The sequence below is a fragment of the Bos grunniens genome, chromosome 1 (assembly GCF_055505025.1).
Source record: "Bos grunniens cultivar Pamir isolate PY7600 chromosome 1, Bosgru_T2T1.0, whole genome shotgun sequence".
Taxonomy (NCBI): domain Eukaryota; kingdom Metazoa; phylum Chordata; class Mammalia; order Artiodactyla; family Bovidae; genus Bos; species Bos grunniens.
Window position 1 is genome coordinate 103248232 of NC_141165.1, and position 17315 is coordinate 103265546.

The 17315-nt window shown below is 40.8% G+C and overlaps 1 protein-coding gene across 3 annotated transcripts in view; it reads left to right on the top strand.

Annotated features, from left to right (window-relative positions):
• Nucleotides 1-14119: 14119 nt before the first annotated feature.
• Nucleotides 14120-17315, top strand: part of DPPA2 (developmental pluripotency associated 2) — a 38152-nt gene continuing 34956 nt past the window's right edge. Inside the window, exon 1 of one of the 3 annotated variants that reach the window (XM_086320763.1) lies at nt 14120-14310. In XM_086320763.1, the coding sequence (XP_086176889.1) occupies nt 14287-14310 (24 nt within the window). In that variant the 5' untranslated portion in view covers nt 14120-14286. The remainder of the gene's footprint in view (nt 14311-17315) is intronic. The other 2 variants (XM_086320744.1, XM_086320753.1) reach the window with 2 other exon arrangements.

Below are 17315 nucleotides of genomic sequence, written 5' to 3' on the forward strand. Positions count from 1 at the left end.
TTATCTTTTTTATCTATACTGGATTGAAACTCACATCTTATTGTTAAGAAACACAAGAGGGACTCACCTGGTGGTCTAGTGATTAATACCCTGAGCTCCCAATGCAAGGGGAAGGGTTTGATCCCTGGTCAGGGAACTAGATACCCACATGCCTCACCTGAGAGTTCACATGCCACTTTCCACTTGAACTCATGTATAGTTGCCAAACCAATTCTTTCATATACTTCTACTATCATACAGCTGTCACTTTTTATAGGACATCTTTGGATTTCACTGTGGTTTTGAAATTACATTCTCTGAATAAAAAGCTCTTCCAAAAATTTGCATGTCACAACTAAGACCCAGTGCAGTCAAGTGAAATATTTAAAAAATGGGAGAAAAAAAAACAAGAGCTCAATCTTTGAGGGCAGCTAGATATAAGTTATGGAGAAGGCAATAGAAGTGACTCAGCAGCAGCAGCAGCAGACATAAGTTGTTTCTGTCCTTAAAGCTCAGTGAAGTTAACAGCTCACCTTTGCTAGGTTGAAAAAAAATTTCTTTTCAAAAACAAAATTATGTTAGGAAAGTGATAAGCACTCAGCCAAGAGTAATTGTTGTAATATCTACCATGTTTTGTCTCTATCTTCCTTTTCTACACTGAAGTGATCTGTAATTTCCAAGCACTTATGAGCCATTTCAAAATTTTGTGGCTTTGGGAATTTAATCTCTCTAGCCTTAGGTTTCGGAGAAGGCACTGGCACCCCACTCCAGTACTCTTGCCTGGAAAATCCAAACTATACGTGTTCATGAGGAAATATAATGGAGCCATAAGATAACTGGAACTTGAACTCAGCAGACCTCCTTTGAAAGTCAGCCTGGCATTTGTAGGACCAAATGATGGGAGTAGAGAGAGAGACAGAGAAGGCAATGGCACCCCACTCCAGTACTCTTGCCTGGGAAATCCTATGAACAGAGGAGCCTGATAGGCTGCAGTCCATGGGGTTGCTAAGAGTTGGACACGACTGAGCGACTTCACTTTCACTTTTCATTTTCATGCATTGGCGAAGGAAATGGCAACCCACTCCAGTGTTCTTGCCTGGAGAATCCCAGGGACGGGGGAGCCTGGTGGGCTGCCATCTCTGGGGTCGCACAGAGTCGGACACGACTGAAGCGACTTAGCAGCAGCAGCCTTAGGTTTATTGAACATACAGTTTTATTTACATACGGTTAAATTTACCCATTTTAATGTATGTGTGTGCTAACTCACTTCAGTCATGTCCCACTCTTCACAAACCTATGTACCATAGCCTATTGGGTTCCTTGGTCCATGGGATTCTCCAGGCAAGAATACTGGAGTGGATTGCCATGCCCTCCTCCAGGGGAATCTTTCAACCCAGGGATCAAACCCAAGTCTCTTACATCTGCTTTGGCAGGAAGGTTCTTTGCCACTAGCACCACCTGGGAAGCCCACTTGAGTGTACAGCAGTATCTTAACTGTGGTGTTAATTTACCCTCCATATAGATTCTTGATGGAATAGCTGTTAAAGAATTTTGCTCTTTTGGGGGGGAGGGATTATTTGTTTTCTTATTATGGATTTAAGGAACCCTTTACATATAAATTCAGAATCAGCATGTCACCTTTTGCAACAAAAATCCTGCTGGGATTTTGATGAATTTTCTGGACCAATGTGTAATGAGAAAAGTAGTATATTGTAGGTCTAGAGTTATGGATTAACTCTAGAAAAATATTTGATGTTGTGTCATAATGTGGTTAATGATAGCCATGTTTCTTGCAATAAGAATGCATTTAAATATGTTCCTCTAAAAAAAAAAAAAAAAAATATGTTCCTCTGTAAGCAAATATCTGGCCTTAAGCAAAATGCAGTGTGTGAGGAGTTATCTGGAGTAAAAGAAGGCAGTAATGGAATGCTGGTGCTAGGGAAGACTCTTGAGAGGCCCTAGGACAGAAAAGAGACCAAACCAGTCAATCCTAAAGGAAATCAACCCTCAAGATTCATTGGAAGGACTGATGCTGAAACTGAAGCTCCAATACTTTGGCCACCTGATGGGATGAGTCACATCATTAGGAAAGACCCTGATGCTGGGAAAGATTGAAGGCAAGAAGAGAAGGGGATGACAGAGAATGAGATGACTGAATGGCATCACTGACTCAATGGATATGAGTTTGAGAAACTCAGGGTGATAGCAAAAGACAGGGAAGCCTGGAGTGTAGCAGTTCATGGGGTCAGAAAAAGTCGGACACAGCTTAGCAACTGAACAACTACAACAAATGGAGTGGAGGTGAGTTGTATGTAGTGTGGACAGTATTGTGAAAAGAAGATAATAATCAACTGTGTTAAATTCGAAGACTTTGTTAATATAACTCAACTAGTATCTAATGCAACGATTTGACCTGTGGATGGGGCCTATAAAACAAAAGAGATGATACACATGTGTGTTTTGTAAAATGTTAATAACTTGCAAAGACTAAGGAAGGAAGAAGTCTAACACCTAGGTTTGAGACCACATGTGCTATTTTAATAGATGGTTGAATTATCCATTACCTAAATAATAATGATGATGATATTTATCTCACAGGATTATAAAAATAAATGAGACATTAATATATTAACTTCTCATATAATTAATGAGAGATGTATAATATACTTCATTCATTGAAGGTCTATGCAAATGTTATTTATGACTATTTTATTTCATTCTTTCTTAGCTTCTGTTGCCCCAGTAGTTGATAGAGAATATCAACTATTAAGTTGCTCTAAACAGAATATTTCCCTGGCCAACCAGTCTGCTCCTATGGATGGGCTACCTTGAGACACTTTATGTAGCTGGTGCCAACAATATAATTTGAGTAGTGATAGCAAGGTTAATAAATTGGGAATCTGTGCTGCTTAGAACAAAGATGAGAATGTGAATTCTTTTATTAACTTTTTATTTCTCTCTTATTCTCTGCAGGAAAGAAAAAGCAATTTTGTGTAAACACATTATTTTTTAAAGTCACTTTTTGGGAAGGCATTAGTGGTATAAAATCATAATTCTTACATTGAGTCATTTTGCCTAATTTTGGCATAAAGCAAGGCCATAAAGAAAGCAGGCAGATAAAGAAGGAGAGGACATTATTATTAGTGTCTATTCTCATATATTACTGTCTCCACACTCCATGTTGAACTATTGAAATAAATAGCATTCATTAAAAAAAAAAAGAAGGCAATGGCACCCCACTCCAGTACTCTTGCCTGGAAAATCCCATGGACGGAGGAGCCTGGTGGGCTGCATTCCATGGGGTCGCTAAGAGTCGGACACGACTGAGCGACTTCACTTTCACTTTTCACTTTTCACTTTCATGCATTGGAGAAGGAAATGGCAACCCACTCCAGTGTTCTTGCCTGGAGAATCTCAGGGACAGGGGAGCCTGGTGGGCTGCTGTCCATTGGGTCGCACAGAGTCGGACACGACTGAAGCGACTTAGCAGCAGCAGCAGCAGCAGTAGTATCTTACTTTTGGACACTGGTCATGAGAGAGACCTGTTTGCAGAATATGCTCACCTTAGCAGAAAAGGTCCAGAAATTGTCACATTTGAGAAGAGACCTAATATTATCTTGCTAAGAATGAAAGAAAATATATATATATACATATATCAACTAAAAGAACAAAAAAGAGAGTTCAGCAATGCCTCAGCAACGCCCTACACGAGGGAAGAAGATTGAAGTAGTCACTACCTTTCACATGGCTAAAAGATTTGTGATAAATAACTCAGACTAAGAGTCTGTACAATTATTACATTTGAGAAAAAGATTAAGATGGGAAAACCCTGTTGCAGTTGCCCTGGCTATTGTTACTGCCACTTCTGAGTTGTGGACTCAGAAAGTCTCTGGTAAGACTGATAATAGTGCTGGTCAGAAAAGGGCAAGAAGCTTAATTTTGATTAGCTTCAAATGGAAATAAAGTGATGGAACAAGGCACTTACCATTTAACAGTTCATAAGTTGGAAAATATTTTTCCATAAAGCTTCTCTCCATTGGCTGTAGCTCACTTACTACTGGCAGATGTCAGTGCTTTTCCTGAATTGATTTCTAAGCCAAGTGATTTGGCCCATGTTCTTTTCTCATCATTGAGGAGTGTAATTATAACTTCAGAGAAAAGAATAAAGTGTTGATGTGCTCAGAAGGGGGGTGCCACAACCTGAGTGTACTCTATTTCTCTTCTTCCTTCAAGGGCTTCTAGTAAAGGGAGTACAATGGTACTGTATGGTGTGACAATCATGCAAATGTGCCTTTCAGCTGTGTACTGCAAGTCACTGGCCCCATCTTGAACACCGCTGCTGTAAAGTTCACACCTGCACTGTAACTCCCATCTATTCCTCCCAGCAACTAAGTAGCGGGGATTCTAAAGTTGGGGCAGTCTTATGGCTTAGACTCAAGGACTCCTCATCAACCTTGCTGAAACGTCCTTAGAATGGCCCTGTATTTCAACATTCTTCCCACCCAAACTCCCTTCCTCTCCTTCACATGACTCAGACCTACATCATGGTCTTACAGCTCTCCTAGCCTTCTGTCTCCCTTCTTATTTTCCTTTGCAGTTGTTTTGTACACCAAATCTCTTGCACACTCAGTCCTTCATGCCATCTGCTTCTTGAAAGACATGAACAAATACATATGGTGCCAGAAGCAGTCAGAAGAAAACAAGTAATGAGATTCTGGAACTGGCTCACTGATCTGCTGGTGAACACAAAAGGACAGCATTCTGAGTGCTATACAGAGGACGGATAGTCCCTGGCACGCAATGGTGGTCCAGTTGCTGAAGATATCACTGGAGGAGGTCTGGAAAAATGTGCTATAATTCAGGCATTTGGAAAATAAAGGTGTCAAAGATCCTATAAAGTTAGTGGAGTTGGCTGCTTACTGGTAAGTTGTATTAATGTCCATCAATGGCATAATGAGAAACTGAGGGCCATTAACAAGCACTGGAAGACTGAATATGAGATGTAAGAGCCAAAAAGCATTTAGTAATTTACAGAGGCCCACATCTCCTGCTGTTAGATGAATGGACACAGCTGAACAGCAAACAAGTTCTAATAGCTAAAGTTGCAGAGCTACAGGGCCTTAAAATTTTAGCCAAGGCCGGTCTAATATGCTAAAGTCAGCAAACTGATTGGGAAAAATCTCAGACCCTGAAACATCAGGTGGGGACACCGGAATGGATGCCCCTGAAAGTGTTGGCTCTGTACAGCCCTGTGAATTCTCAGACTTTTCAGAACTGGTCTGCAGTCCCCTAGTAAGAGCTAACACAACCTGTATGCTGGAGGATGCTGCACAACAATCCCCCCCGCCCCCGCCTCAAAGATAGTCGTGTCAGGTGCTCCCATCAAAAATGTGCTCCAAATTCCTCTCCCAACTACTAGGCCAATAACTGAGAATTACATTCCAGCATAACCCGGCTGAGGACATGATGGGCCTGGCAAGGGAGGAAAGAGAACATACATGAAGGATCTGCAGACATTAGCCAGCATGTACTGGCAGGAGTTGGGATAATTCTTTCACTAGTTTTTAAAAGCAACTGATCGAAAGGACTGGACTATGACATTAGTTAAGCAAGAATTCATTGTGTTGAGGGAATATTTTCTCTTTGCACAGAATTTAAGATCTTAGCAAGGATCCCATGAGATGGGACAGATTCACTGCTAGGATGCTTCTTAGAGGTCTGGGGAGAAGGGGAAGTGACAGCCAACACCAAGCAAAGTATAAATGCCCAACCTTCCCTGGCAGAGGGTGGAGGAGGGAATAAAGAGGTGAGCAAAGTAGACCTGCAGGGCAGGAATGTTACGTGAGGCTGGAAACCCACCATAGGATGTTCCATGGTAGGGCCCAGCTTTCACCATGGCCATCAGGAATGTGATGGAGAAGGGAGAAGCAGTATTGCTGAGAAGGTCAATGGTCCTCTTCAGACCGGGCTGATGGTAGGTGAGGCTGGCACAGAACTTGGCTCGTTAATGTCATTCTTGGGGTGATGGGCCCTGAAGTCAGTGAGCCAGATGGTGCCACTTAACAAGCAGAAACCGGGAGGCTACAATTACCAAGAAGGTTGGAGGGCAGCCAAGGGGCCTTGATTCACAGGAGGCTGTGGAGATGGTTAATAGATCATGGTGCCTAGGGTCAAAGTAGATGGGCAGCCAACAAGGATGCTTCATTTTTTTTTTTTTTAATGTGGAAGTAAGAAACTACTTTTATTTTGGTTTCTTTTGGTCCCAATTTGCATGGAAAATCCTGCTTTCAAAAGAAAGCAGGAGTCACAATACTCGTATCAGATAAATTAGACTTTAAAACAAAGGCTGTGAAAAGAGACAAAGAAGGTCACTACATAATGATCAAAGGATCAATCCAAGAAGAAGATATAACAATTATAAATATATATCCACCCAACATGGGAGCACCACAGTATGTAAGACAAATCCTAACAAGTAATATCATAAAAAACAAAGAAAGGCTGTAAAAGTGTTCCAGATTAAAAGAGACTTTATCAACATGACAATGAAATGCAATATCTGATCCTGGACTAGATCTTGTACTAGAAGGAAAAAGTGCTAAAAAGGACACTGAGGGTCAGTTAACAGTATTAGAATACAGACAGTAGATTTAATAAAAGTATTTTATCCATGTTAAATTACTGAAGTTGACAACTGTACTATTACAGTTATTAACCGAATATCCCTATTCTTAGGAAATTCAGAAATATGTACTGAAGTATGTGGGATACTTCATGGGAATAAAAACCATGATATCTGCAGCAGGCCTTCCAAGAGTTTAGAAAAAAACTTTTTGGGTGGGGAGCAGACAAATAATAAAGAAATGGGGTGAAATGATAAAAAAAAAAAAAAAAGAAATCAACTATATTTGCAATAATACAAAATTTTTAATCAAAAAAAAAATAAATAAAAATAAAAATTCAAAAAACATTCTTAGCTCACATATAAAAATAGGTGGCAGGCTGTTTGCAAAAAAGAAAAAAAAAAAAAAAAGAAACTACTTTTATTTTTTAAATTTCCAGTTTTATTGAGATGTAATTGACATAAACCACTGTACAAGTTCAAGGTGTATAACAATAATTTGATACATGTGCTGATGTGTACTCAGTCATGTCTTATTCTTTGTGACCCCATGAACTATAGCCCACCATGCTGCTCTGTCCATGGAATTCTCCAGGCAAGAATACTGGAATGCGTTGCCATTTCCTACTCCATTGATACACTTATCACTTATCTATTGTGAAAAAAGATGCTTCTTAACACCTACAATTAAAGTCAAGAATAGAGGAGCAGGAGGACTTCCCTGGAGGTCCCTGGTTGGGGAACTGGGATCCTAGAAGCCACACAGTGTAGGCAAAAAAAAAAAAAAAAAATAGAGGATCAGGAGGCTGAGGGCAGTCACTCTAATAAAAAAGTCACCATCTCTTGCTCAGCTCCCAGACCTGAACTGATTTTTAGATCTAGAATCCACTAGTTGATGAGATGATTGGCTTCCTATGAAGAACTCTATAACCACCATAAAAAATAAAGTATATATTGCTTATGTGTATTCCTCCAGTCTTTCCTCAAAGGGATATATAGCCATTTAACAATGTGACTGTACACTGGAAAAGATAAATGAAACATTTAAAGACTATTGGACATAAGATCTGTATTGACTATGATTTTAAATTATCATCATGACCCTCTTCTTCTTAGCTTGGAGGCTTAAAAGAGCTCAGTAGTAGCTGAGTCCTGGCTAAAGTCTAGCTCAAGGAGGCCCACTGTTTTTTATGAAACCCAGAGATTGTTTGGGTCCTTGGCCTGAGGAATAAGAACTATTGCAGCAGGAAGGCCAATACAAAACCTTTCAAACTGCTTCCTATCCCACCTTGTTGTATATAGATTCTAAATTCGCTAGTCATGAAACTCAGCTTGAGGTAACATATATTGGTATTTCACAGCATCACTAATGGGTTAAAAATTCTGTAGAGCAATTATCTTTTAATTAAAAAATAAATAAACATTTAAAACTATATATGCTAAAAAAGAATGGGTTGAATCTGAAAAAGAATATGTATATGTGCATATATATATATACATATACAATATATATATACACAAAATCAAATTTATATGTACATAAATCAAATATATATATATACATATACATATACAATATATATATACACAAAATCAAATTTATATGTACATAAATCAAATATATATATATACATATACATATACAATATATATATACACAAAATCAAATTTATATGTACATAAATCAAATATATATATACATACATACATACATATATATATACACATATACATACAAAATCAAATAACTTTCCTGTACACTTGAAACTTACCCAACAATGTAAATCAACTGTATTTCAATTAAGAAAAAAGAATAGGTTGGCTGAGAGGTATTATGGTCAGCAAGAAATTTCAATAAATGATTAGAGATGCTTTAGACAAGAAATAAGACAACGGCAGTAGAATTAGAAGAAAAACAATAGCAAGCAAGATATGTGTTTGACTCCATAGGACTTAAACCCATTGGAATTTAAGGAAAAGGAGTGTTTTATGTTTTCACCTTTAGATGGCTAGGTGGATGATAATATATCTCAAGGAAAAGAAATACAAAAGGTGGTAAAAATTTGGTAGGGATGTCACTGAGTTTGTTTATTTCTTTTCTTTATTTTTTTTCTTTTTTACTCCACCATGCGGCATGTGGGCATGCAGATCTTCCTTGACCAGGGATAGAACCCATGTGCCCTGCAATGGAAGCATGGAGTCTTAACCACTGGATTGCTGGAGGAGTCCACTGAGTTTATTTCTTACTATGTTTGAAAGGCATAAGCAGGATATGCCACAACTTGGGTCAGTAAGGCGGGCAAAAAGACTGGGCTAGAAATATACATATATAGGACTCACCAGCATGTAGATGGAAGTTGAAGCTGGAAAAGTGGATGAAGCTGTTCTACAGAAGCATAAAACGTGATCAAGAATAGATGTACATCAATAGTTTAGGAGTGGGAAAGGAGACAGAAAAACAATTAGATGAAGGTGGAAAGGAACTAGATAGAGTAAAAAGCTGTGTACAAGGCTTCCCTGGTGGGTCAGTAGTTTAGAATCTGCCTTCCAAAGCAGGGGACACTGGTCCAATCCCCGGTCTAGGAAGATCCCACATTCCGCAAAGCAGCTAAGCCCATGCACTACTGCTGCTGAGCCTGTGTGCTGCAACTACTGAAGCTCACATGCCCTGGAGCCTGTGCTCCACAACAAGAGAAGTCAGCACAATGAGAAGCCTGCAACTAGAGAGTAGCCTCCACTCACCAAAACTAGAAAAGGCCTGCACACAGCAATGAAGATCCAGTGCAGCTAAAAGATAAAGAAAAGGTATGTTCAGAAAGTTGAACTGGGAAAGAATAGAGAGAGAGAATAGTAATTAAATAAAATTATAGTGTTAAAAGAGCTGAGTGTTTTAAGTGGGATGAAGTTAAACATCTTTGTGTGCTAGCAGGATAGAATTTGTAAAGCATGAGAGGTGGAAAACTCAGGAGGGAACAAATGACTGATAGGGACATAGGAGGAAATAACTTCAGTTTACATTTCTTGGCCTCAGTCCCCATCCTTCCTCACCCACAATCCTCACATAGTGGCAATTGCTCAGGGGTCCAAAAATTTTTGGCACCAATCTTCAGCCACTTCAAGAGAACAACATGAATTGAGCTTTCCAACTTCAACATGTCTCACAGCTATTCCATGTGTCTCATTGGAGAGTTATCTTGCTGAAAATGCAGAATGCATTCAATATGGAAAGAGAAGGGTGAGACAAGACTTGGTTTGACTGGCCAAGATCACTTGCTGGTGGGGGCTAAATTTGCAACTATTATTGAAGAATCTATAGCCAGATTAACTCCCTGTCCATTCATCAAAAGTTGTCCTTGCTACCTCATCTTACCTGATTGCCATGCTCTGTCCTAACCACATCCTCTGAATCATTACAGAACACAAGATAGCCCTTACTCATTTGGATTCTGAATTTAAGATTCTCCTAATTGTGACTGTTGCTTCCTGACAGAGATTTTTTTTTTTCTGTAAAAAAAAAAAAAAAAGAAAAGAAAGAAAAAGAAATCTGCTAATATATTCTTGATCAGAAGGTGAAGATCTGCAACTAGTGCCCTAAAGAAGAAATAAATTTCAGTAATGCTTGTAAGTGGGAATTCTTAAAATGAAGGATGTAGCAAAGTCGGAAACATCTTTCAGAGTGCAAGTTATACTTTCCTCCTCAGGAAATGGAAGAACTTAGTAGCTATCCCTTCTGCCTGAGAGGGACACTGTGCCACAGTGTGCAGAACCACTGTTTCTCAGAACCACAGTGTTCTGTGAGCTGTCTTACACATTTTTAACTTTCAACCAGAGTTGCTCCAGTTTCTTCTGTTATATATTAGAACTACCTTGCAATGCAGGGGACAAAATTATAGAGTATGTTCTTTTGGCTTAAAAGAAAAAAACTTTTGAAAAACATTTATCTAAACAAAACAATACAATGCTTTAAATATTTAACTTATGTAGTAAATAAAATATATTTGAAATAGGTAATGCGTTTAAAAAAGATTTTAGAAATTTATTATAATTTTATTTTTGGCTGCAGTGCATCTCTGTTGCTGCACACAGGCTTCTTGTAGGTTGGTGAGCAGGGGCTACTTGTTGTCTTCTCACTGCAGTGGCATTTTTTGTAGCAGAGTATAGGCTCTAGGTGCACGAGCTTCAATAGTTGCAGCACTTGGACTCTAGAGCACAGGTTGTGGTGCATGGTCTTTGTTGCTCCCTGGGATGTGGGATCTTCTTGGACCAGGGGTCCAACTGGTGTCCCTTGCACGGCAAGGTGGATTCATAACCATTGGACTATCAGGGAAGCCCTAGGTAATGCATTTTATTTCATAGATCCATATATAACTGTAGTTAGAAAAAGTCCTTTTTTCCTGAATTTGTGAAAGAGATGAAGTCTGGTATTTCCTTCAAAATAAGGGAGGGAGAATAGGTTGCTGCTGCTGCTGCTGCTAAGTCGCTTCAGTCATGTCCGACTCTGTGCGGCCCCATGGACTGCAGCCCTCCAGGCTCCTGTCCCTGGGATTCTCCAGGCAAGAACACGGGAGTGGGTTGCCATTTCCTTCTCCAATGCATGAAAGTGAAAAGTGAAAGTGAAGTCGCTCAGTTGTGTCCTACTCTTCGAGATCCCATGGACTGCAGCCTACGAGGCTCCTCCATCCATGGGATTTTCCAGGCAAGAGTTTTGGAGTGGGGTGCCATTGCCTTCTCTGGAATAGGTGGCAGTTTAGATTAAATCAGACTGCGTGCATGCTAAATTGTATCAGTTTTGTCCAATTCTCTTCCCTGTACCCCAGATGGCAAAGAATCTGCTTGTAATGCAGGCGACCTAGGTTTGATCCCTGGGTTGGGAAGATGCCCTGCATAAGGGAATGGCAATCTACTCCAGTATTCTTGCCTGGAGAATCCCATGGACAGAGGAGCCTGGTGGGCTACAGTCTGTGGAGTCACAGAGTTGGACACGACTGAGCGACTAACACTACTATGGACTGTAACCCTCGAAGCTCCTCTGTCCATGGGATTCCTCAGTTAAGAATATTCTAGTCGGTTGTCATTTCCTTCTCCAGGGGAATTTTCCTGGGAATCCCAGGGATCTGAACTGGAGTCTCCTGCATTGTAGGCAGATTATCTACCATCTGAGCTAATAAGGAAGCCTGAATCAGTTTAGCTGGGGTCAATCGTTGTCAAAGCTTGACGACTGATCCATGAGGACTGAAGATATTACTGTCTGTTTTTATATGTTTGAACTTTCCCATAATGTAATATTTTCAAAAAGCAGGAGGAAAAAAGCCCAAGAAAATAAATAAAATAATTACATTGTAATAAATGCTAAGAAATACAGTAATGAATAGTCTTTCCACTCAAAGTCCTATCTTAACCTAAGGCACTGGACTCATTCTGTACTGGCTACCAGATCAACTCTCTTCTAAATCATCCAGAAAAAGTGTGTCATGTGGGACCACACCCAAGTCAGGAGATGAAATGTTTTCTTGGCTGAATCTCTATGGGCCAATTCAGTTTCCACCCTGAAAGGGAGTAGCCAGGATTCCAAGCATTGTCTGCTTAATCCAAAGCCATTTGGTCACACCCTGATCTAGCCAATGTTTATAGATTTTAGGTGCAGGAAGAACTACCCTGAGGGCTTGAGGAAGCACAGATTTCTGTAACTTGTCCTGTGCTCAAGGATTTTATTTTGAGGGTCTGGCTGTAGTTTCATAGTTTATTTTTCCAACCATGCATTTGTGTGTGCTCAGTCGTGTCTGATTCTTTTTGACCCTATGGACTCTAGCCTGCCAGGCTCCACTGTCCATGGGATTCTCCAGGCAAGAACACTGGAGTGGGTTGCCATTTCCTCCTCCAGGGGATCTTCCCCACCCAGGGATTGAACCCAAATGTCCTGCGTTGGCAGGCAGATTCTTTACCACTGCACCCCCCAGTTCTTAAGCAAATTGAGGCAGAGTCCTTGTACTTTGAATAATTTATAGTACTAAGTTAAAGTTACCTGTCAGATATGCAGATGACACCACCCTTATGGCAAAAAGTGAAGAACTAAAGAGCCTCTTGATGAAAGTGAAAGAGGAGAGTGATAAAGTTGGCTTAAAGCTCAACATTCAGAAAACTAAGACCATGGCATCCAGTCCCATCACTTCATGGGAAATAGATGGGGAGACAGTGGAAACAGTGGCTGACTTTATTTTGGGGGGCTCCAAAATCACTGCAGATGGTGACTGCAGCCATGAAATTAAAAGACGCTTACTCCTTGGAAGGAAAGTTATGACCAACATAGACAGCATATTAAAAAGCAGAAACATTACTTTGTCAGCAAAGGTCCGTCTAGTCAAGGCTATGATTTCTCCAGTGGTCATGTATGGATATGAGAGTTGGACTATAAAGAGGGCTGAATGCCGAAGCATTGATGCTTTTAAACTGTGGTGTTGGAGAAGACTCTTGAGAGTCCCTTGGACTGCAAGGAGATCCAACCAGTCCATCCTAAGGGAAATCAGTCCTGGGTGTTCATTGGAAGGACTGATGTTGAGGCTGAACTCTAATACCTTGGTCACCTGATGCTAAGAGCTGACTCATTTGAAAAGACCTTGATGTTGGGAAAGATTTAAGGCAAGAGGAGAAGGGGACGACAGAGGATGAGATGGTTAGATGGCATCACCGACTCAATGGACATGAGTTTGGGTAAACTCCGGGAGTTGGTGATGGACAGGGAGGCCTGATGTGCTGTGGTTCATGGGGTCGCAAAGAGTTGGACATGACTGAGTGACTAAACTGACTGAAAGTTACCTGGGCTCCCTGGGTCCTGAGACCAATGGCCTCTGGGCAGAGAAAGCCTGTTATGAGACCAGTGGATGCCAGGGCTGCCATATTGTTTGTGAAGATTTTCCTTTAGAAGCTCTGACTCATTAGAATGGCCTATGAAAACATCTGTGACTTCTCCAGCCTCATCTCTTGTCACATCCTGCCCCCAACATTATCCTCCAGCAGTTCCCAAGAACTGCAGTTGTGGAGTTCCTTCTGCATTCGTTAGCGGGTCTCTTGCCTTGGTGGTTTGTCTCCTGCTGTTCTTATTCTGAATAGGCTAACCTTTCCCTTCTACTCAGCTCACCATTATTGTGGGCTTAAAATTTGTGTTTAGAGCTAGATCTTGGAGTGATAGTGTTATCCAAACACTACAATCTAAACCTAATCTCCCAGTGAGTAACACACCCTCAGCCATAAATCAGTTACAAAATACCTTTGAATTTCTATTCCCTATAAAAAAAATCCTTCAATCTATCATCAATATTAGTTACAAATATTGTTCATTTGTTTGTAACTTAACAACTGTTCTTCATTTTTCATTTTCTGAGTCTCATCTTAAAGGAATAAAACCCAAAAATTTTTTTAAAAGTTCAGGAGTGATTATTAACTACACAGTAACTTAACTCTCACCTAATAGACAAGACTGTGTATAAAGCTGATGAAATTATCACACTGACAGATAACAAGGGAGGGTGGAAAGAGGAGGGAGGAATACAGCTCTTCTGGGAAAGAGGAAGTAGGGGACATTTGCTTACAAAAGGAAGGAGAAACTGGACTAAAAACCCTCAGGTTCCGAGGATTAAACTGCAGAGATTGAGCATTGTGGCTCTGCCTTTCTCTGAGCATTCCTTGAAATGGCATACTCAAATTACGGGAAGGTAAGTTTGGTTTTAATTTCATTCATTTTCCCACAGATTCACTTTTTATGGCTTTTCTAGAGCTCATTTCTATTTCCCTCTTGCCACAAGTCTCAGTTTCTGGATATGAGAAATCTCTGAGAATCTCCTCTTTGCAAGTGAATTATTTTCTTTCATGTGGTTGTGGTATACAGCTTGGGTGAAAGTAAAAGGGAGAAATTAAATATTTCTCTTTCTAGTTCTAAGTAAGATACTTTTTTCATAAAAAGACATGTTGTAGTTGGGCAAGATAAAATGGTAAAGAAATGGCCGGCTGCAGTGAAAAGAGTGAAAAGGGTAATACGCTTCAGACAGTAAGTTGACTAGTGGTTTTCTTTCCTTCAGGGATAAGAAGCAACCCATTCCCAACGGCCTTGCTACAAAACAAGTTTCCTGACTTTGCTTGGGTAGTCTTTAACTGCTACTGTTGCTGCTAAGCCGCTTCAGACGTGTCCAACTCTGTGCAACCCCATAGACGGCAGCCCACCAGGCTCCCCCATCCCTGGGAATCTCCAGGCAAGAACACTGGAGTGGGTTGCCATTTCCTTCTCCAAAGCATGAAAGTGAAAATGAAGTCATTCAGTTGTGTCCGACTCTTAGTGACCCCATGGACTGCAGCCCACCAGGTTCCTCCGTCTGTGGGATTTTCCAGGCAAGAGTACTGGAGTGGGGTGCCATTGCCTTCTCTGAGTCTTTAACTAGATGAGAATATAAATTGAGCAGGTTTCATTCACAGGAACCACTTGGAGGAGGGAATGGCAACCCACTTCAGTATTGTTGCCTGGAGAATTCCATGGACAGAAGAGCCTGGTGGGCTACAGTCCACATGGTTGCACAGAGTCAGACACAACTGAGACACACACACACACACACACACAAGGGGGAACACAATGCGGGTTGAAGGACAGAATTGGCCAATATTAAGTATAGAATTTATGGGCAAGTCATATAACTGTTTACCTCTTGACTGGAATGATACTTCCCCCAATAATGCCAATTTGTTTTTTTTAAGTATGTCCCAGAGTACTTTGAAAAAGTGGTGTACAAATGCAAAATCCCTAGTTGCAAGCTGAAATGTGAAAGCTAGGGGAAATTTTCAAAAAGATTTAAATGGGAAGGGAAGCCTGGTGTGCTGCAATCCATGGGGTTGCAAAGAGTCAGACACAACTTGATGACTGAACAAACAGAGGGGAAGGTGTGTCAAATGCAGATGCATCTAGCTGTTCAGAAAAGAGTGTATTACAATTGAGCTGGAATGGAGTTGATTTGCCCTTGGATTGAGAGGAAAAGTTAAAAACTTAAGCATATGTGATTCTATGACATTTAATTTCTGAGCCTCAGTTACTTCCCTGGTGGCTCAGACAATAAAGAGTGCCTGCAATGTAGGAGGCCCCGGTTCTGGGTGGGGAAGATCCCCTGGAGGAGGGCATGGCGACAACCCCCTGCAGTATTCTTGCCTGGAGAATTCCCATGGACAGAGTCTGCTGCTAAGTCGCTTCAGTCGTGTCCGACTCTGTGCAACCCCATAGACGGCAGCCCACCAGGCTCCCCCACCCCTGGGATTCTCCAGGTAAGAACACTGGAGTGGGTTGCCACTTCCTTCTCCAATGCATGAAAGTGAAAAGTGAAAGAGAAGTCGCTCAGTCGTGTGCGACTCTTAGTGATAAATATAAGTTCCTTTCTACCTATCCACTTTATCTTTCATTCATGAAATTGTTAAAAGAACACTGAGTGTCCACTGTGTACCCTGTGTTTACTGTGGAGAGTAAGACAGATACATTTGCTTCCCTCAGGTCCTGGGGCTTAAACAAGGTTGCTATGGCTGAAGCTCGGAAAGCTCAGGGGTCTTAAACTGGAAAGGAAGGCAGGGGCCCCGCTGTTCAAGAATTTACAGGCTGCATGAGGGAATTTTGTCTTTAATGGAAATATTTTATTTTTAAAAAATTATTACTTTAATAATTAAATTATTGTTTACTTTTAAAAATTGGAGTATAATTGCTTTGCAATGTTGTGTTAGATTCTGCTGCTATGTGGTGAATCAGCTATGAAAAGCGAAAGTGTGGAAGTGTTAGTCACTCAGTTGTGTCCGACTCTGCGACCCCACGGACTGGAGCCCGCTAGACTCCTTTGTTCGGGGATTCTCCAGGCAAGAATATCGGAGTGGATGTTTATATATAACCCCTCATGTTTGAGACTCCCTCCCAACTAAAGTATTTTAAATAAGCAGGAGAGCAGTCTGTAGAAAGGGCATAGATGGATTTTGGAAAAACAGAAGATAATTGCTCCTGCCAGTGAGAGTTGATGCTTACTTGAATCACACAATAGAAGATGGAAAGGCAGAAACACCTTCCACATAGATTTAGGAGATAAAATGAAAATATGTTTTAGCTGATGAAGAGACAGACTAAGAGGGAAATGGTTTCCCCAAACTCAAGATCTATGCTTTAATTTCTTCTTATTGGTCAGTTCAGTTCAGTTGGTCGGTCGTGTCCGACTCTTTGCGACCCCATGGACTGCAGCACGCCAGGCTTCCCTGTCCATTACCAACTCCCGAAGCTTACTCAAACTCATGTCATTGAGTTGGTATAAATCTACTTTTGCTCATTTCCTCATTGTTTTTCTTCTCTAATAAAGGGTCTACTGGGGGCTTCTCTGGTGGCTCAGTTGATAAAGAATCCGCTTGCAATTCAGGAAACCTGGGTTCAATCCCTGGGTTGGGAAGATCCCCTGGAGAAGGGAATGGCAGCCCACTCCAGTATTCTGGCCTGGAGATTTCCATGGACTGTATAGTCCATGGGGTCAAAAGGAGTTGGAAATGCCTGAGCAACTTTCACTTTCACACTTCACAATAAAGTGTCTACTAATTAATATCAAATTCAGGAATCTCAGTCTTGCCTTCCAACTGCTGGCTTCTCAATTTCTTATTCATTAGTTGTGCCATGAAGTTAAACATCTTAGTGTACAGCATTAAATGAGAACAGTAATTG